Source organism: Oncorhynchus keta, chromosome 22, assembly GCF_023373465.1.
Source record: "Oncorhynchus keta strain PuntledgeMale-10-30-2019 chromosome 22, Oket_V2, whole genome shotgun sequence".
Classification (NCBI taxonomy): Eukaryota; Metazoa; Chordata; class Actinopteri; order Salmoniformes; family Salmonidae; genus Oncorhynchus; species Oncorhynchus keta.
The window spans coordinates 44,408,730-44,429,979 of record NC_068442.1 but is presented as its reverse complement, the minus strand read 5'-3'; the positions used below and the strand labels follow the sequence as shown (position 1 = coordinate 44,429,979).

The 21,250-nt window shown below is 45.1% G+C and overlaps 1 protein-coding gene across 5 annotated transcripts in view; it reads left to right on the top strand.

The window, feature by feature from the left end:
- Positions 1 to 21,250, top strand: part of LOC118400683 (obscurin-like) — a 57,630-nt gene that overhangs the window by 11,206 nt on the left and 25,174 nt on the right. For 4 of the 5 annotated variants that reach the window (XM_052475306.1, XM_052475304.1, XM_052475305.1 and 1 more), the window contains exons 12-34: positions 853 to 1,122; positions 3,691 to 3,957; positions 4,098 to 4,370; positions 4,534 to 4,797; positions 5,019 to 5,285; positions 7,001 to 7,267; positions 7,428 to 7,697; positions 7,858 to 8,127; positions 8,377 to 8,652; positions 8,920 to 9,186; positions 11,744 to 12,010; positions 12,204 to 12,470; positions 12,586 to 12,855; positions 13,106 to 13,372; positions 13,593 to 13,859; positions 14,195 to 14,461; positions 14,768 to 15,037; positions 16,117 to 16,395; positions 16,512 to 16,769; positions 16,931 to 19,399; positions 19,548 to 19,623; positions 19,700 to 19,785; positions 21,053 to 21,162. In XM_052475306.1, coding sequence (XP_052331266.1) covers positions 853 to 1,122; positions 3,691 to 3,957; positions 4,098 to 4,370; positions 4,534 to 4,797; positions 5,019 to 5,285; positions 7,001 to 7,267; positions 7,428 to 7,697; positions 7,858 to 8,127; positions 8,377 to 8,652; positions 8,920 to 9,186; positions 11,744 to 12,010; positions 12,204 to 12,470; positions 12,586 to 12,855; positions 13,106 to 13,372; positions 13,593 to 13,859; positions 14,195 to 14,461; positions 14,768 to 15,037; positions 16,117 to 16,395; positions 16,512 to 16,769; positions 16,931 to 19,399; positions 19,548 to 19,623; positions 19,700 to 19,785; positions 21,053 to 21,162 — 7,844 coding nt within the window. The remainder of the gene's footprint in view (positions 1 to 852; positions 1,123 to 3,690; positions 3,958 to 4,097; positions 4,371 to 4,533; positions 4,798 to 5,018; positions 5,286 to 7,000; positions 7,268 to 7,427; positions 7,698 to 7,857; positions 8,128 to 8,376; positions 8,653 to 8,919; positions 9,187 to 11,743; positions 12,011 to 12,203; positions 12,471 to 12,585; positions 12,856 to 13,105; positions 13,373 to 13,592; positions 13,860 to 14,194; positions 14,462 to 14,767; positions 15,038 to 16,116; positions 16,396 to 16,511; positions 16,770 to 16,930; positions 19,400 to 19,547; positions 19,624 to 19,699; positions 19,786 to 21,052; positions 21,163 to 21,250) is intronic. The other variant, XM_052475307.1, reaches the window with a different exon arrangement.

Genomic DNA, 21,250 nt, shown 5'->3' with positions numbered 1-21,250 from the left:
CTTTAATGTTATACTGTATGTGTCCCTAGAGAAAACCTGCTTTAATGTTATACTGTATGTGTCCCTAGAGAAAACCTGCTTTAATGTTATACTGTATGTGTCCCTAGAGAAAACCTGCTTTAATGTTATACTGTATGTGTCCCTAGAGAAAACCTGCTTTAATGTTATACTGTATGTGTCCCTAGAGAAAACCTGCTTTAATGTTATACTGTATGTGTCCCTAGAGAAAACCTGCTTTAATGTTATACTGTATGTGTCCCTAGAGAAAACCTGCTTTAATGCTATACTGTATGTGTCCCTAGAGAAAACCTGATTTAATGTTATACTGTATGTGACCCTAGAGAAAACCTGCTTTAATGTTATACTGTATGTGTCCCTAGAGAAAACCTGCTTTAATGTTATACTGTATGTGTCCCTAGAGAAAACCTGCTTTAATGTTATACTGTATGTGTCCCTAGAGAAAACCTGCTTTAATGTTATACTGTATGTGTCCCTAGAGAAAACCTGCTATAATGTTATACTGTATGTGTCCCTAGAAAAAACCTGCTTTAATGTTATACTGTATGTGTCCCTAGAGAAAACCTGCTTTAATGTTATACTGTATGTGTCCCTAGAGAAAACCTGCTTTAATGTTATACTGTATGTGTCCCTAGAGAAAACCTGCTTTAATGTTATACTGTATGTGTCCCTAGAAAAAACCTGCTTTAATGTTATACTGTATGTGTCCCTAGAGAAAACCTGCTTTAATGTTATACTGTGTGTCCCTAGAGAAAACCTGCTTTAATGTTATACTGTATGTGTCCCTAGAGAAAACCTGCTTTAATGTTATACTGTATGTCCTTCCTCCTAAAGAGAAGCTAGTGCATGTGTTCAGGGACATGACGAACGTCAAAGCCACCCCAGGGGAGGATGCTGAGCTGAGCTGTGAGATCACCAAGCCTGAGGCCTTCATACGCTGGCTGAAGAACGGCCATCAGATCAGGCACAGCCCCCCCAAGTACGAGATCAGTGTGGAGGACCACCTGGTACGGCTGGTGATCACAAACACCTGCATCAGAGACTCTGGGGAGTACTGCTGTGAGGCAGATGGAATTGCCACCCGGGCCAAGCTGGAGGTCAGAGGCAAGTACTGGGTAGTACTGCAGTATTACTGTGTAACGGTATAGTGCTGTTTAGCAATGTTGTGTATTCGTGTCAAATGCAAATGAATTGCGACTCGATTTTGACTCAGAGCCTCAAGACTTTGACTGTAGCACACAGGAAGTGTATTTATTTATTTTTATTTTTTATTTTTTTTATTTCACCTTTATTTAACCAGGTAGGCTAGTTGAGAACAAGTTCTCATTTGCAACTGCGACCTGGCCAAGATAAAGCATAGCAGTGTGAACAGACAACACAGAGTTACACATGGAGTAAACAATTAGCAAGTCAATAACACAGTAGAAAAAATGGGCAGTCTATATACAATGTGTGCAAAAGGCATGAGGAGGTAGGCGAATAATACAATTTTGCAGATTAACACTGGAGTGATAAATGATCAGATGGTCATGTACAGGTAGAGATATTGGTGTGCAAAAGAGCAGAAAAGTAAATAAATAAAAACAGTATAAAAACAGTATGGGAATGAGGTAGGTGAAAATGGGTGGGCTATTTACCTATAGACTATGTACAGCTGCAGCGATCGGTTAGCTGCTCGGATAGCTGATGTTTGAAGTTGGTGAGGGAGATAAAAGTCTCCAACTTCAGCGATTTTTGCAATTCGTTCCAGTCACAGGCAGCAGAGTACTGGAACGAAAGGCGGCCAAATGAGGTGTTGGCTTTAGGGATGATCAGTGAGATACACCTGCTGGAGCGCGTGCTACGGATGGGTGTTGCCATCGTGACCAGTGAACTGAGATAAGGCGGAGCTTTACCTAGCATGGACTTGTAGATGACCTGAGCCAGTGGGTCTGGCGACGAATATGTAGTGAGGGCCAGCCGACTAGAGCATACAAGTCGCAGTGGTGGGTGGTATAAGGTGCTTTAGTGACAAAACGGATGGCACTGTGATAGACTGCATCCAGTTTGCTGAGTAGAGTGTTGGAAGCCATTTTGTAGATGACATCGCCGTCGAGGATCGGTAGGATAGTCAGTTTTACTAGGGTAAGCTTGGCAGCGTGAGTGAAGGAGGCTTTGTTGCGGAATAGAAAGCCGACTCTTGATTTGATTTTCGATTGGAGATGTTTGATGTGAGTCTGGAAGGAGAGTTTGCAGTCTAGCCAGACACCTAGGTACTTATAGATGTCCACATATTCAAGGTCGGAACCATGCAGGGTGGTGATGCTAGTCGGGCATGCGGGTGCAGGCAGCGATCGGTTGAAAAGCATGCATTTGGTTTTACTCGCGTTTAAGAGCAGTTGGAGGCCACGGAAGGAGTGCTGTATGGCATTGAAGCTCGTTTGGAGGTTAGATAGCACAGTGTCCAATGACGGGCCGAAAGTATATAGAATGGTGTCGTCTGCGTAGAGGTGGATCAGGGAATCGCCCGCAGCAAGAGCAACATCATTGATATATACAGAGAAAAGAGTCGGCCCGAGAATTGAACCCTGTGGCACCCCCATAGAGACTGCCAGAGGACCGGACAGCATGCCCTCCGATTTGACACACTGAACTCTGTCTGCAAAGTAATTGGTGAACCAGGCAAGGCAGTCATCCGAAAAACCGAGGCTGTTGAGTCTGCCGATAAGAATATGGTGATTGACAGAGTCGAAAGCCTTGGCGAGGTCGATGAAGACCGTACTGTCTTTTATCGATGGCGGTTATGATATCGTTTAGTACCTTGAGTGTGGCTGAGGTGCACCCGTGACCGGCTCGGAAACCAGATTGCACAGCGGAGAAGGTACGGTGGGATTCGAGATGGTCAGTGACCTGTTTGTTGACTTGGCTTTCGAAGACCTTAGATAGGCAGGGCAGGATGGATATAGGTCTATAACAGTTTGGGTCCAGGGTGTCTCCCCCTTTGAAGAGGGGGATGACTGCAGCAGCTTTCCAATCCTTGGGGATCTCAGACGATATGAAAGAGAGGTTGAACAGGCTGGTAATAGGGGTTGCGACAATGGCGGCAGATAGTTTCAGAAATAGCGGGTCCAGATTGTCAAGCCCAGCTGATTTGTACGGGTCCAGGTTTTGCAGCTCTTTCAGAACATCTGCTATCTGGATTTGGGTAAAGGAGAACCTGGAGAGGTTTGGGTGAGGAACTACAGGGGGGGGGCGGAGCTGTTGGCCGAGGTTGGAGTAGCCAGGCGGAAGGCATGGCCAGCCGTTGAGAAGTGCTTATTGAAGTTTTCGATAATCATGGATTTATCGGTGGAGACCGTGTTTCCTAGCCTCAGTGCAGTGGGCAGCTGGGAGGAGGTGCTCTTGTTCTCCATGGACTTCACAGTGTCCCAGAACTTTTTTAACCCCTCCCACACCTGCTCAGGTGTCGCACACAATAAGTGTATTTTACCCCTTCACGCACATGCTCAGGTGTAGCACACGGGAAGTGTATTTAACCCCTCCCACACCTGCTCAGGTGTAGCACACAATACGTGTATTTTACCCCTTCACACACATGCTCAGGTGTAGCACACGGGATGTGTATTTAACCCCTCCCACACCTGCTCAGGTGTAGCACACAGGAAGTGTTTTTAACCCCTCCCACACCTACAGAGCTGCAGCACATGTTTGCACGTGAGCTGCGGGAGGCACGGGGTGAGGAGAAGAGCAAGGTGACGCTGGAGTGCGAGACGAGGTTGCCGGCCAAGAGGGTGACCTGGTTGAAGGGCATGGCGGAGCTGCGGGCGAGCAAGAAGTATGTGATGAAGCAGAAGGGCGTGGCCCTCTCCCTCACAATCAGCTGCCTGGACAAGGGTGACACTGACGTGTACATCTGCGACGTTGGCACCATGCAGAGCCGGGCGCTACTGACCGTACATGGTAAGGCCATAGAAATAGAATGAATAGAACAAACAAGTCAACGTTCTGTTATAGGTTGGATTTTGATAGCCATATTGAGTGTACTCCTTTCTATACAGCTTGTGTATGTTTAATGTTAAACCCTTGTGTGATCGGTGCAGGTCAGAAGGTGTTGATCATGGATGAGTTGGAGGACGTTGAGTGTCTGGAGAATGACACTGTGATGTTCAGGTGCCGTATCTGTCCCAGCGACTATGTTGGGGTCAAGTGGTACCTGGATGAGACCTTACTGTACATCAACAAGCTGAATGAGATCCAGGTGGTCCCAGGGGGATACCACAGTTTAACCTTCAAACAGTTGGCCCATAAAGACTCGGGGACCATCTCCTTCGAGGCAGGCGACAAGAGGTCCTACGCCTCATTGCTTGTTAGAGGTAATTTCCGCGTGAAGTTGGTTTGTTTTACAAACATCTAAAACACTGTAATATTACAACTATTCACAAAATGAAACTATGTCAATTATATGTGAATCCTTTTTGGCCAGCGTTTATGTATTTGACATGGTTGTCTATGTAATCTACCCTTCCTGTGGTAAAGAGAGACGTCCCACCATTACCAAAGCACTGGAGGACTGTGAGGCCATTGAGGGAGGCGGTTTGGTGCTGGTGTGTATCACCTCTAAACCATGCCACATTCTGTGGTACAAAGATGGCTGCCTAATGTGGAGCTCCTCAAGGTACTACGTCAGTCGCTCAGGTAATGAGGCCAGGCTGACAATCAGGGAGGTCAGTAACAGCGATGCTGGGGTGTACGAGTGCAGTGCTGGATCGGTCAGCACCAAGGCCGTCGTCACTGTGAAAGGTAAGAGAAGGACCTCTGTTTAGAGATATTGTATTATGTTGTTGTTATCCTTACTGTGCATTTGGCATCACATGTAAAGAAGTACTGTATATGAGATGGTGGAATATGATCAAAATGTCTTCAAAAGAGAAAGAACAGGTTTTACTTCTTTACCAGTTTGCTTATTCTTGTCACACCACAATGTACACAATGGCTGTCATGAGTCCATTTTTTTGTTCCAGCCATCCCAGCTGAGTTCACCCAGCGGCTGCAGAGCATGGAGGTGAAGGAGGGGGAGGATGTAACCCTGTCCTGTCAGTTCTCCTTGCCAGGGGTTACGTTCCACTGGAGGAGGGGCTTGGAGAACCTCAGGGCTGGAGAGAGGTACCTGATAAAGCAGAAGAAGTCCCTCATCTCTCTGACCATCACCGGCCCGAAACCAGAAGACTCAGGAGACTACACTTGTCAGTGTCGAGACCACAGAACCACAGCCACCCTCACAGTCCACGGTAAAAATACATTCCTGCTTTTCATTTCAATTCCCGCGATGCATCGTGTGGAGTAACATTAGTGCCAACAGAAATTAAATGAATTCAATAAATGTAATGTTGTATTATCACTAGTGCTATCAGAGTTAATCATATAACTCAAGTTAACTTTTTATAATTTTAGTGCACAACTGTATTTTTATTGTGATAAACTACATTGTCTGAGAAGGTTCAAAATACACAATATATACAGCTAAAAACAAAGTGATTTTAAAACAAGTAGACATTGAGGTTTAACAAAGTGTGCATTATCAATTTACCTGATTTTGCGAACCGTTACTTTGGACAAAATCAAGACATCAATGTTTGTGTAATGCTTTTTGTATTCAATTCTTAAATTACATCATGCCTGTTGGTGGTTAATTACATGTAATGACAAAATGTAGATTTCGGCCTAAATAGACATACCCAAAATTAACTGCTATTCATGTGTAATTACATGATTCTGACATGCAAAAACGTGGTATATTTGGAAAAAAAGACATCTGGGAGATTATGAGGAAGTTATCAGAAGATCGATATGAGTTACATAGTTCAGAAAACACAAGATCAAGCACACACAAAATAAAAGTTTTTTTTATTTTGAAAGTCATCTTTCATTGACAAGCTATAAGTAGAGCTGGAAACAGATGGCTTCCAACATGTGAACAATATCAGAAATAAATGGGATTGATAGACCTAACAACTACAAATGGACAGATATTTTAAGTGGTGTCAGGTGTGGTCACGGGACGTTTCCAAGTGTCCTCTTGGTCTGTAAATTAGATAATTCCAGTGATATTGCATATTTGCAATCCTAAATACTATTTGTTCAGTATAAAAACACAATTGATTACCATATCAACCTCACTCAAACATTATGGTGGTGTTATGGGTTATCCAGAGTGTCCTTTCAACCTTTCCAAAATGTCAGAATGTGGTAATTGCACTGTTTTTACAAACTGGATGTTAAAAGGTTCTAGGCCTCGCTTTGTTCCATCAGGGTCATCCCTAGAAAGCTTATCTCATTGGCTACAAGACTGTCAAGGTGCCATAGTAGCCAATCCCCTGTGTAATGGATGCCTAAGCAGGCAACATATTTTTGTCACTCTGTGGACATTCAATGTTGACATTAAGTCATACATCAGATAACATTGGCAATAGGCTAGATTTGTTCCTACCAACCTAAGGATTCATTTGATACCACCTCATGTAGCTATAGTTCAAATACTGACCAAATCGAAGATTACCTTGTAAGATGTTTGGTGAAAACGTTGTGTAAAATAAATATTTTGACTCTCGGGGCTGGTGATCAGTAACGGTAGGTCACAGGCAGACAAATAAGACATCCTCATGATCTGTGGAGTCACAGCTTTCAGTGTGCATCAACGTGTTCCGTGTCTATTTTGTTTGTGTTTCACAACGCTAACCGGAATGTAGGTAGCGGCCATCTTGAAATGAGGACATTGGCTCGCCCTGACCTTATAAATTCGTAGGCCCATATATGGTAGTATGTCACCAAATATTTGAAGGCATCAATCAATAGCCAAGACACTTAGCTTTCCACAGACACCCTGCTTTTGCAGATAGGGGCTACCGTTCTGAACTGAATAAAACACAATCTAATAGGGTCCCCAAATATGGGGACTTTACATATAAGAGGTTTTAATACTAAAACATGTATATTTACTCGTCAGCTATCCCCATATCCTTCAAACAACAGTTGAAGAATGTTCAGGCTGAGGAGGGCAACAGTTTCACATTGCGCTGTGAGCTCTCCAAACCAGGAGTCCCTGTAGAGTGGAAGAAAGGAGAGGAGCTGGTGAGGCATGGAAGGAAGTTTCAGATAAGGAAGAGGGAGACCATATCGGAGCTTCAGATATGGAAAGCTGTGCCAGAAGACAGTGGAGTCTACAGCTGCCAGTGTGCAGACCAAAAGACCACGGCCACCGTCAAAATCAGCGGTAGGAAGTTCCTCAGCCTTATTATGTTTTCCTGTACAGCTACAGCTAATCTTTCTTGAAGTGACATTTTATACATTTGCATTTTTGTCTTTTACATGAAGGCCAAAATACATTTACAATTGATACTATTCTCATTAAACTATTTTCCATGTTTCTTCAGCCCTGCCCATTGCCTTCAAGAAAAAGCTGAGGAACGCTCAGATTGAGGAGGGGAACAATTTGGTGTTACACTGTGAGCTCTCTAAACCAGGAGTCCCTGTAGAATGGATGATGGGAGGAGAGGAGCTGCTGAACAACGGAGAGAAGTTTCAGATAAAGCAGAGAGAGTTGGTGAATGAACTGAAGATTCTGGATGCGAAACCTGAAGACAGCAATATCTACACCTGCGTTTGTGGCAATGTGGAGACCACAGCCGGTGTTACTGTCACGGGTAAAGGAATGGAGATAATTTAAAAAATATGTAAATTCACATTGAATTTTATATAAAATGTGAAAAATGTTTTAAGCAGTATACATCAGCATCAAATTACAATCCTTTCTATAAGTGAATAGACGGCGTCCATGTTTCTCAGTTCTGTGGTTTCTTTCAGCAATTCCAATCACTTTCAAGCAAAAGCTGAGGAACCTGCAGACTGAGGAAGGGATCACCATCAGCCTGCACTGTGAGCTGTCTAAATCAGGGGTCCCTGTGGAGTGGAGGCTGGGAGGACAGATGATACTGCAAAATGGAGACAAGTATCAGATGAAGCAGAGAGGTTTGGCACTGGAGCTCATCATCAGGGAGGCTCTGCCTGAGGACAGTGGAGTCTACAGCTGTGTGTGTCGAGATCAGAAGACAAAGGCCACAGTCAAAGTCCTTGGTAGGGGCAATAATGCTTTGTGCTCTAATGAAACAATTGTCACTGGTGCTCATCGCACATAAACTTGGTTAAATGTTCCATGACTGACTTAACTTGAGCTCCAGTGTAGGTTTAATTGATTGTCCTTCATCTTATCCGGTGAAGGGTAAATGTTTCTCAAGGCTGTTCTAGATTTCACTGTGTTCAGTTTTCATTCTTTGATGAAATATCCTATTTTCGCTGACTTCCTATCTCTCTTGGTTCCCTCAGCTGTTCCCGCCACCTTCAGAGTGGGTCTGAAGAACCAGGATGCCCCAGAGAAGGGCAACGTGACCCTGCGCTGTGAGCTGTCTAAGTCTGGCGTCCTGGTGGAGTGGTGGAGGGGGGAGACAGAACTGTCCCAGGACCTGTCAGGGGGAAAGTACCAGATCAAACTGGAGGGGAGGATCGCTGAGATGACCATTACCAACGTGCAACCAGAGGACATAGGAAAATACAGCTGTGTCACTGGAGACCAGAAGACCACAGCTGTAGTTAAAGTGCAAGGTAAGCAACATTTGATCTATATCAACGAGAAAAATATATATACAAATTAAAATCCTTGATGGGGGGGTTGTTGGACAATTTTTTGATATATTTTTTAAAATTACGTTTTGACAGCGAGGATTTTTTTAAAAAAATCAGTGCGGCCTTGCAGACCTTATTGAAAACGGAATGCGACCATACATACATTTGAGACCATACACAGATAGTGAGTTTGATTTTATACTTCTTGCGGTCATACAATATGAACCAATGTTAATGTTTCCACAGCTCTCCCTGTGACGTTCAAGCGCCAGCTCCAGAACGCGATGATCAAAGAGGGGGACAGTGGGGAGTTCTGGTGTGAGCTCTCCAAGCCTGGAGCCCCAGTGGACTGGAGGAAGGGGAGAGTCATCCTGAAGTCTGGAGACAAATATGAGATGAAGCAGGAGGGACGCATCACTAAACTGCTCATCCATAACGTGGAGGAGAGTGACGCTGGGAAATACACCTGCAAGACTAAAGACACCCAGTCAACTGCTGAGCTGACCGTGATGGGTGAGTCAGACCAAAATGAACATGGTTAGACTTTATATTGTAACTTATGATACAAATGTATTTGTGATACTGTATATCCAGGTGCATCTCCAGTCCAGTGTGTATCAGGCAAGAAAGAGCACATCAGAGGAGGCTGGTGGGAGGAGCATTCGGAGGACGGGTTTATTGTCATGACTGGAATGGAATCAACGGAACTGAGTCAAACACGTTGTTTCCATGTGTTTGGTACCGTTATATTGATTCCATTCCAGTCATTACAATGAAACCGTCCTCCTTTACCTCTTCCCACCAGCCTCCTTTGGATCACATACAGTACATGTTCCTGTGAAACTATGTGTGCTCAGCATATTCCTGAAAATATTCCATATTCTTTTGTATCTTGTTACCCTATTACTTGCTTATGGTTGGCATTACTCCAATCGAAAGGGTCTTGAAACCACTGTGCTCAGAATGAGTCCTCAGGAAACCACTGTGCTCAGAACGAGTCCTCAGGAAACCACTGTGCTCAGAACGAGTCCTCAGGAAACCACTGTGCTCAGAATGAGTCCTCAGGAAACCACTGTGCTCAGAATGAATCCTCAGGAAACCACTGTGCTCAGAATGAGTCCTCAGGAAACCACTGTGCTCAGAATGAGTCCTCAGGAAACCACTGTGCTCAGAACGAGTCCTCAGGAAACCACTGTGCTCAGAATGAGTCCTCAGGAAACCACTGTGCTCAGAATGAGTCCTCAGGAAACCACTGTGCTCAGAACGAGTCCTCAGGAAACCACTGTGCTCAGAATGAGTCCTCAGGAAACCACTGTGCTCAGAATGAGTCCTCAGGAAACCACTGTGCTCAGAATGAGTCCTCAGGAAACCACTGTGCTCAGAATGAGTCCTCAGGAAACCACTGTGTTCAGAATGAGTCCTCAGGAAACCACTGTGCTCAGAATGAGTCCTCAGGAAACCACTGTGCTCAGAATGAGTCCTCAGGAAACCACTGTGTTCAGAATGAGTCCTCAGGAAACCACTGTGCTCAGAACGAGTCCTCAGGAAACCACTGTGCTCAGAATGAGTCCTCAGGAAACCACTGTGCTCAGAATGAGTCCTCAGGAAACCACTGTGCTCAGAACGAGTCCTCAGGAAACCACTGTGCTCAGAATGAGTCCTCAGGAAACCACTGTGCTCAGAATGAGTCCTCAGGAAACCACTGTGCTCAGAATGAGTCCTCAGGAAACCACTGTGCTCAGAATGAGTCCTCAGGAAACCACTGTGCTCAGAATGAGTCCTCAGGAAACCACTGTGCTCAGAATGAGTCCTCAGGAAACCACTGTGCTCAGAATGAGTCCTCAGGAAACCACTGTGTTCAGAATGAGTCCTCAGGAAACCACTGTGCTCAGAACGAGTCCTCAGGAAACCACTGTGCTCAGAATGAGTCCTCAGGAAACCACTGTGCTCAGAATGAGTCCTCAGGAAACCACTGTGCTCAGAATGAGTCCTCAGGAAACCACTGTGCTCAGAATGAGTCCTCAGGAAACCACTGTGCTCAGAATGAGTCCTCAGGAAACCACTGTGCTCAGAATGAGTCCTCAGGAAACCACTGTGCTCAGAACGAGTCCTCAGGAAACCACTGTGCTCAGAATGAGTCCTCAGGAAACCACTGTGCTCAGAATGAGTCCTCAGGAAACCACTGTGCTCAGAATGAGTCCTCAGGAAACCACTGTGCTCAGAACGAGTCCTCAGGAAACCACTGTGCTCAGAACGAGTCCTCAGGAAACCACTGTGCTCAGAATGAGTCCTCAGGAAACCACTGTGCTCAGAACAAGTCCTCAGGAAACCACTGTGCTCAGAACGAGTCCTCAGGAAACCACTGTGCTCAGAATGAGTCCTCAGATCAGTTTTACTGCAAGTTTGTCGCTGGTTACTTTATGCATCTAAGCTTTGTTGCATGCAGAAAAGACGGATCACTGTGGCCTATATCGTCTTGCAGTTGCGTCTGGGGCACAAAACCTACAATCAGAAGGTACGCAACATGACCATAAGTATGTGGACACCTGCTCAAAGCAAATGTCATTGTAAAATCCTGGGCATTCATATGGAGTTGGTCCCCCCCTTTGCTGCTATAAAAGCCTCCACTCTTCTGGGAAGGCTTCCAACTACATGTTAGAACATTGCTGCGGGGCCTTGCTTCCATTCAGCCACAGGAGCATTAGTGAGGTCGGACACTGATGTTGGGCGATTAGGCCTGGCTCGCAGTCGAAGTTCCAATTCATCCCAAATGTGTTCGATGGGGTTGAGGTCAGGGCTCTGTGCCTGTAGCAATGTGCCTGAGAATGAATAACATTGTTTTAAAGTGCCGTCTGACAGTAAAAGAACGATCTTGGCGCTGCATCAAAAAGCTGTGTTTTGTCATTGTTGAACATTATGTCAGAGTTCACTGAACCCCAGGGACACACTCTGGATTATTGGATTCTCTCGGTGACAGAAGCACAAGCATAAAGCATGAAATGGACTAGCCCTTTCTCCTTTCCACATTTAGGGTTTACCACCACTAACTACTGTTCCTTGTTTTCCTCAGGTCTACCCCCCACTTTCAAAGAACAGCTGAGGAACATGGCAGTTGAGGAGGGTAAGACTGTGACACTACGCTGTGAGCTGTCTAAACCTGCAGCGTCAGTTGTGTGGAAGAGGGGAGCAGAGCTGTTGAAGAATGTAGACAAGTGCCAGATAAGGAAGAAAGATTTACTGGTGGAATTGAAGATTATCGATGCGAATCTGGAAGACAGTGGGGTTTACACCTGTATTTGTGGTGAACAAAAGACTACAGCCACTGTTACAATAAATGGTGGGTATATTTTTGTTATATTTTGGTTATACTTTGGAAATGTTGGAGAAAGCTTGAATATTGCATTTGGCAAATAGGTTGTGTGTTTCTATAGTAAGAAACAAATGTGTTTTCAACTCCAGTTGTTTTTAATAAATAAGGGAAATATAGGTTTCAGAAAGGTTTGACAGCCCACTACTATGGTGTCTTTCAGTTCACCCCGTCACATTTATAGAAGAGCTGAGAAACGTTCAGGTTGAGGAGGGCAACAATGTGACGTTGCGCTGCGAGCTCTCTAAACCAGGGATGATGGTAGAATGGATGAGAGGAACAGATCTGCTGCAGAGCGGAGAGAAGTACCAGATGAAGCAGAAAGATGCAACGTTGGAGCTGATCATCAGGAACACCTTACCTGAAGACAGTGGAGTCTACAGCTGCTTGTTGGAAGACCAGAAAACGTTTGCCACCATCAGTATTACTGGTAGGGGAAACGCTGTTGAATAATCGGTGCATAGTCTTGACATTTTAAACTCGCTGTGTACCACATAATCCTAGAAGCTGTTGATCTCACAGTATGTGTTTCTATCATTGTTCAGCCGTCCCAGTCACTTTCAAGCAGAAACTAAAGAACCAAGAGGCTCCGGAGGAGGGTAACGTGATGTTGCGCTGCGAGCTGTCTAAATCAGGAGTCTCTGTGGAATGGCTGAAGGGAGAGGAGCTGCTGAGGGAAGGGAAGAGGTACCAGATGAAACAGGAGGGGAGGACTGCTGAGATGGTCATCAGGAACGTGGTGCTGCAGGACGCTGGGGAGTATAGCTGCGTCACCGCCTGCAATGTCAGGACAGCAGCTGACATCAAAGTTAGGGGTATGGTCTTTGCAAATTTTTACTACATGCTAATACATTGATATACTGTTTATTCTTCTAAGGTTGTTGGCAAATGTGTTATGTAAATATCTTTGAATATAATTTCTGGATTGTGCGTTGGATGACACCAAGTACATTTTCCACAAGGGGGAATGGGGGATACACATGAGATTAATCTGTCAGAGGATGTGTAGAAATCAAAGCAGTTGAGCCAGATAACGTCTCAGTCTTAAATACATATTCTTCTCAGCCCTCCCTGTAACATTCACACAAGAGGTCCAGAACGCGATGATCAAAGAGGGGGACAGTGGGGAGTTCTGGTGTGAGCTCTCCAAGCCTGGAGCCCCAGTGGACTGGAGGAAGGGGAGAGTCATCCTGAAGTCTGGAGACAAATATGAGATGAAGCAGGAGGGACGCATCACTAAACTGCTCATCCATAATGTGGAGGAGAGTGACGCTGGGAAATACACCTGCAAGACTAAAGACACCCAGTCAACTGCTGAGCTGACCGTGATGGGTGAGTCAGACTGAGAATAGTACTACACTTTGTATAACATTTGTTTTGTCCCAGTTGTTGTATTCAACAACAATAGTGTATAAATACCAGCGACGTGTTATAATATGCCTGATATTTCATGGATTCATGCAATCCCTCGTTTTATACTTTTCCACTATAGGGACTTTAATTTGTATATGTTTGTATATGAGTCGACAAGTTACTTGTTTGCTGTTCCCAGCGCCTCCCATCACGTTCAAGGTGAAGTTGAAGAACCAGGAAGTCGAGGAGGAGAACAGTGTGACGTTGTTCTGCGAGCTCTCTAAACCAGGACTGACCGCAGAGTGGAGGAAGGGAGAGGTGCTGCTGAAGAATGGAGTGAGGTACCAGATAAGGAAGAGAGCGGCAACGATGGAACTGACCATCAGGAAAGCAGTGCTCGAAGACACCGGATTCTACAGCTGTGTTTACGCAGAAGCCAAAACCTCGGCCACTGTCAACATCACTGGTAAGAGGAGATGCTATTGGTTTCTTAAGGGGGTTGTGTAGTTTATTACAGTAAACATAGCAATAAGTGAAGGTAATTTAGGAGGACGGGCACCCTCTGTTCAGCCTGGTTTCTGTTAAAGGGATATTTTACTCAAAAACGATCTGCTTATTTTTGCTGCTCTGTACTGAAAGTGCTCTATCTCTTCAAATCAATTGCTGACATTCATACCTTTTTGTGATTGTATTAACAGTGGACTTATGAACAAGTCATTTTTGAGTAAAATATCCCTTTAAGCACTTTGTGACATCTTTGTAAAAGTACTAAAATGGTTGTTTTTGATTTCATGTCCTCAGCCATACCTGTCACCTTCAAAATGGGCCTTAAGAACCAGGAGGCCCCAGAGGGGGGCATCGTGAACCTGCGCTGTGAGCTGTCTAAAGCTGGAGTCCCGGTGGAGTGGTGGAAAGGCAAGGAGGAGGTGAGTCCTGGAGGAAGGTACCAGATGAAGCTGGAGGGAAAGGTAGCGGAGATGCACATCAAGAACATCCAACCGGAGGACGTGGGGGAGTACAGCTGTATATTCGGAGATCAGAAGACCACTGCTGAAGTCAACGTGAGAGGTACAGTACATCTTACATGTTGACTGGCTGTCATTTTTGTTGTATATGAAAGGCTCCTTCACCGGGAATTGAAGAGTGGAAGTATGGGCCTCCCCAGCAACTGTACTAAAGTGGAATAGAATACACAATAAAGCAAGAGATCAATTCAACTGGTCTCTTTAGGAATAAAACAACATATCTATTCGAGAACAATGTTTTTTCATAACAAATTGTGACCTATACAGTATCGTACTCTGTAGGTAGTATAGGGCAATGGCCCCGAAACACAAGACATTTTCAGATGATGTCCATCTCTGGTCCATACAGCTGCTGCATCAGTCTTCTTTGAGAAGGAGCTAGAGAGCAAGGTGGTGTTGGAGGGGACGTCAGCGGTCCTCTCCTGTGAGGTCTCCAGCGTTACGGTCCCCGTCACCTGGAGGAAGGACAACTGCATGGTCACAGACGGGGAGAGATTCACTTTGAAGAAGAAAGGCCCTGTTCACACCCTGGAGATCAGGAAGTTGAGTCTGGAGGACGCCGGGGAGTACAGCTGCATCACCAGGGGAAAGAAGACCACAGCCATGCTAGTTGTGAAAGGTAGGCCAACCCCATCCTACACTCTTTGAAAAAAGATCCAAAATGGTTTTTTTTTCCGGCTGTCCCCATAGGAGAACCCTTTTGGGTTCCACATAGAACCCTCTGTGGAAAAGGTTCTACATGGAACAAAAAAAAGGTTCTACATGGGACAAAACAGGGTACTTCAAAGGGTTGTCCTATGGGGACAGCCGAAGAACCCTTTTAGATTGTAGATAGCAAAATCTAAGAGTGTACTGAAATAAATGTAGAGTATATCCTCATTAAACTCACAAAATTGAAAGAAACCCAATGAGTATGTTTGGCCCCTTTTGATATGTGATTATTGTGGGTAGAGGATAGGTTATACCTTGTTTACTTCTTTGCATTCTTTTGAATGGGTAATCCCCTCTGTATGGCTTGCTACATCATCCTATTAATAGTTATCCTGATTGTTACGAACCCCTTCGGCCCTGCAGTCGAGGGGGGGATGGAAACGAGACCCGTAACATATCTCATGCAAATCATAACAGTGAAAAGGAACAGTGAGAACTAATAGCCACAGACAACTTAAATGTACCTTCAAACACTGAGGGGGCGGGGGGCTGAGCTGGACCCAATGAAAGAAATAATAAATATCCCAAAACCCCTAAGCTAGTCTTGCTTGCTACTATAACCGCTATCTAACTACCACTGGGTGGTCCGCCCAGTCCTAACTAGGGTTCTTAGACAATGGTCTCCTATGGGTAGTGTATGCCCATGGGCTACTTGTCTTTGTACCCCCTTTTCCCACCAACAAACAAACAGTCATACACCATAACAATACAAACGCACATAATAATGGACAAATGTGACATGTAGGTGCAAAAACAAAAGAGAGATCACTGCATACAAAGAGAGAGGGAGAGAGAGAGTTTGGGAAAACAACTGACTGGGTTTTTAAACCAAGGGAAAGGGGATGTGATTGGGTAAGGGAAAAGGAAAAGGTGTGTCTTCTGAATGGTGACAGATGAGTGACAGCTGTGACTAGGGCAGAAGGAAAGAAACCAAATACACACAGGATACTTGTATCCGTAACACTGATCCTAACCCTTTCCCTACAGAGCGTGTGATGATCTTGTCAGGACTGAAGGACATGAAGATCATGGCCGGGCAGGACGCAGTGTTTGTGTGCGAGCTGTCCCACAAGGAGGTAAGCGAGGGCGAGTGGTGGCTGGGCTCCAGCCTCCTGCAGAAGAATGAAATGAACCAGATGAGCTGCTTGGGCCACCAGCACCGCCTGGTCCTGACCATGACCACGCCGGAGGAGACCGGGACCGTGGCCTTCGTGGTCGGGGAGGAAAAGACCTCCGCCCAATTGTTGGTGCTCCCCAAACCCAAAGGTTTGCCACCTCTTTTGATTTTGTTACAGTACAATGTGAATTATACACTTTAATCATTCATGTGTATGCAGTTAGAAGGTGTATATGTAGTTTACTCTGTTTCCTGTCTTTGTCAGTACTCATTGAGAAGAAGCCTGGGGACATCGTCATCATGGAAGGGGAGATGGCCACTTTATCCTGTACGACCTCTGACCTCTTTAGCCCTGTCACATGGAGAAGGAACAGGATGCCCCTCCTGAACGGAGATAAGTATGAGACTCGAAAGGAGGGCAAGCTCAACCTGCTGCTCATCCATGACACGGAACCAGGAGACTCTGGGATATACTCCTGTGACACTGGTGACATGCAGAGCAGCGCCAATCTGACTGTCAATGGTAAGGATTTTTAATCATTAAGAGCGAAGTAACATAACCAGGAACTCAGTTTTATCTCCGGGGGTTACAATATTCAGAATTTTCTCTTTGCATTACTCATCCTAACATTGGTCAAATGGAACGTAGATTTCCAATTCCCTGATTATCTTCCGTCTCTCCAGAGCTGCCTCCATACTTTGAGGATGAGCTGCAGACTGTGGAGGCTGAGGAAGGGGGCACTGCCTTCCTATCCTGTGAGCTGTCTAAGCCTGCGGTCCCAGTCCAGTGGAGGAAGGGCCGGCTACCTCTCAGGCCCAACAGGAAGTACAAGATGAGGCAGGACGGCTGTGTGTTTCAGCTACACATCCTGGAGCTGAAGAAGGAAGACAGTGGCAGCTACACGTGCCAGGCAGGTGGTGTGGAGACCACCGCCTCTGTGACAGTAAAGCCTCCCCCAGACAAGACAGATCCTCCCAAGACAATTCCTCCCACAAAGACTGCCTCTCCCACTACTCCACCAGAAGAGGCCCGAACTGGCCCTCCAGAGCCAAAGAAACGGGGCATGACCCGGTCATCCATTGTGGAGTCAGAGGAAGAACTGGAGCTTGAGGAAAAAGAGACTGTTGTAAACCCAGATAAGAAACAGTCATTAAGGTCTATGGGTAAGGAGACTAAGGTAGACCAACAGGAGAAACAGAAAGTGAAACAGCCAGTAGGTATGGTGAAGGATACCATAGCAGAAAAGACCCAGAAACAGCTAGTACCACCACTCATGTCTAAAGGGAAGGAGGCAACTATGGTGAAGGATTCACAGATGGACCAGAGGGAGAAAAAGCCAGTGAAACAGCCAGTCAAAGCTATAGTGATGGACACAGAGGAGAAAAAGACTGAAATAGACCCAAAGGAGAAAAAGATATTGAAAGAGATTGGGGTAGACCAGGTGGTGAAACAGCCAGTTCCACCAGCGAGACGAGCATCTATAGTGTCTGATGCTGGGGTAGAGCATTTAGGCAAAAAGCCAGTTCCACATGCGACACAAGCTTCTGTTTCAGTTTTGGATGCTGGGGTAGACGAGGTGAGGAAACTGCCAGTTCCACCAGCGAGACGAGTATCTATAGTGTCTGATGCTGGGGTAGAGTATGTAGGCAAAAAGCCAATTCCACCTGCGAGACAAGCTTCTCTTGTTTCAGTTTCAGATGCTGGGGTAGACCAAATGGTGAAACAGACAGTTCCACCAGCGGGACGAGCTTCTGTTGTTTCAGTGTCGGAAGCTGGGGTAGACGAGGTGAGGAAACAGCCAGTTCCACCAGCGAGACGAGCATCTGTTGTTTCAGTGTCGGAAGCTGGGGTAGACGAGGTGAGGAAACAGCCAGTTCCACCAGCGAGACGAGCATCTGTTGTTTCAGTGTCGGAAGCTGGGGTAGACGAGGTGAGGAAACAGCCAGTTCCACCAGCGAGACGAGCATCTGTTGTTTCAGTGTCGGAAGCTGGGGTAGACGAGGTGAGGAAACAGCCAGTTCCACCAGCGAGACGAGCATCTGTTGTTTCAGTGTCGGAAGCTGGGGTAGACGAGGTGAGGAAACAGCCAGTTCCACCAGCGAGACGAGCATCTATTGTTTCAGTGTCGGATGTTCGGGTAAAGCATGTAGGGAAACAGCCAGTTCCACCAGCGAGACGAGCATCTATAGTGTCGGACGCTGGGGTAGAGCAGATAGTTAGGTCTGTTAGATCTAAAAAGGAGATTGATATAGAAATAGACTATCAGGACAAACAGCCAGTGAAGTTTATGGTGAAGGAGACAGAGGTAGACAAGAGAGACAAACAGCCAGCAAGGTCTACAGTACAGGAGATGGAAAAACACAAGATTGCGGTGGATGGTAACCAAGGCCATATCTCAGAGGATGAGTCCTCCACTGAGGCCCCCACCCAGATAAGAGTCAACCAGAAGACCAACAAGCCTGTAGTTGCTGTAGCTGGGGTTCCCAAGGGGCTCACGATGACTAAGCAAGTAGAGAAGACTGAACCTGACATGGAAATCAGTGTAGAGGACGAACCTGAGATGCTGGATGCCGCCATCAAGATCCAGGCAGCTTTCAAGGGATACAAGACCCGCAAAGACATGCGGCCAATCTTCAAGCAGGTGTTCAAGAACCAGAACGTTGAGACCAACGGTACCATCCAGCTAGCGTGCGTGGTGGAAGGGAAGTCCAACGCAGTACGCTGGCTGAAGAGCGGCCAACAGATCATAGGAGACCAACGCCACCGCATGAACACCTCTGAGGATGGCGTCTGCACACTGGTGATCATCAACATGTCAGCCATAGACACTGGGGTCTATACATGTGAGGTGGTCAACAAGTTTGGTGTGACCTCATATAATGGCAACATTACTGTGGGTCAAACTCAAAACCCTCCACCCTCCACCCAGAGGCCTGCAGCCCCAGCACAGCCCTCCACCCCTTCTGTGCATCCAGTCCTGGCCTCTGTTGGCCCTCTCCAGCAAGCCCAGACCTCCACCTCTGGGAAGGAGACTATGGATTCTGTGGAGAGTGAGGAGATCTCCCTGTGGCAGGCCTACAACCTGACCGAGGAGGATCCCCGCAATACCCTGCAGGAGAGGAGGAGAGCCTCACTCATCTCCGCGAGCTCTAGTAAGTCACGTTAGAAACATGACAGATGTCCTTAGTATGTGAACTGGGTCATATGCAGTAATTGTGTCTGCCTTTGCAAGGGGTGAGTTGTTTGGTTTGGTTTGGTTGATAGACTGAAAATCATATTTTGTTTTCTCTGTCTCTCCAGTGTCTAGTCCCTCAGACTACGACACAGCTCCAGATTTCATAGAGCCTGTTGACATCACCCCCAAAGATCCCTGCAGGTAAGACCTTCACAATCTTCATATAACTTCCAAGAGACATTTAATCATATGTTAATAAGCAAAAATATTCCCACAGGGAAAAGGAAGAGGACCAGTTACCCCATAAGGATAAAGAACAGAAAGTCACCCCTCAACCACCAAAGAGGCATTTGAAGGTCAAAGGTCAGCCATGTTTTGTTGCGTTGTTAGACCTAAATATTGAGTTGTTGCCTTTCGTGGTTATGGTATTTCACATTGTACTGAAATCATTTACTTTAACATAGATTTTTTGGAAATATTATAATAATTTGATATCATACACATGTAATGGGTTTCAGTCTGTGTTGTGTTGAGTAAAGACATTATTGTAGATAATAATAATAATAATGAACTAATTATGTGACTTCTGAAGGTAATTGGTTGCACCAGATCTTATTTAGGGGCTTCGTAGCAAAGGGGGTGAATACATATGTACTCACCACTTTTCCGTTTTTTTTTTTTTTTAATTGAATTTTATGAAACAAGTTATTTTTCTCATTTCACTTCATCGATTTTGACTATTTTGTATATGTCCATTACATGAAATCCAAATAAAAATCTATTTCAATTGCAGGTTGTAATGAAACAAAATAGTAAAAACGCCAAGGTGGGTGAATACTTTTGCAAGGCGCTGTATAATACATTGTAATATAGAACTAAAAATAATACCTGCAGTGAATTATAATATTAATCATTTTATAAATAAATAGTCAAATAAATAAATAAAATGTTATCTGCACCTGTTGGATAGTAAAGCAATATCACGTTAAGTATGATGCTCATTAAGGCGAACATTCCATTAAGATTGTGTACAAAGATAACATTCTAAACAAACAGAATTCAGACTCTGTGCATTAATAAAGTTTACAGGGAACACATTCTGCTACTTGATAGTATAAATATAGTTATATTTACACAATTTTAATGTTATAAATGTCAGAGCAGAAAAACATTGGAGAAGGTAACAAACATTGAAATGGATGATGCAACACAGATTCAGGAGAGCTGGGCTAAACCATTCTATACATCTTGATTGTCATACTTATACCACCTTTGTTAAACTCAAAAGCGTCTGCTAAATGGCATATATATTTTTTTATTTAAACTCAAATGACAGATAAAGATTCATAATAATTGTATAAATAATACACCAACAGTCATGGTTATGGTTAAGGCACAGTATAAGTCAAATTCAGAAATAGAATAACCCATAAAGTGTCCTCATTGAACCAGTCCAATCTATGATCACAAAGTTGAATTTAAATAATAAGAGTGACAATAGTCTGGTATGAAAGCTGTCTTGTTCATAACCTAAGGGAACAACATTACCTTGCTTCATACAGTACACGTTACTCAATGACATCTGCACACTCCTGTTCACTTCTCTCACTTCCTCTGAATGTCCTACCAGCTACTGATGCCAAGCTGAGGACTCTGTCCCCGAAACACCACTGTGCCCACACGCCTGCTGCTCTCACAGGTTCTGGCTCAGAGTCAGATGGTGAAGAGGACAGAAGAGAGGTACAGTATGGTCTACTTTGGAAAAACTTCCTCATAGCAGCCCCCCCATTTTAACACCCCTACTACTCCAATAAGTGCCATGGGATCT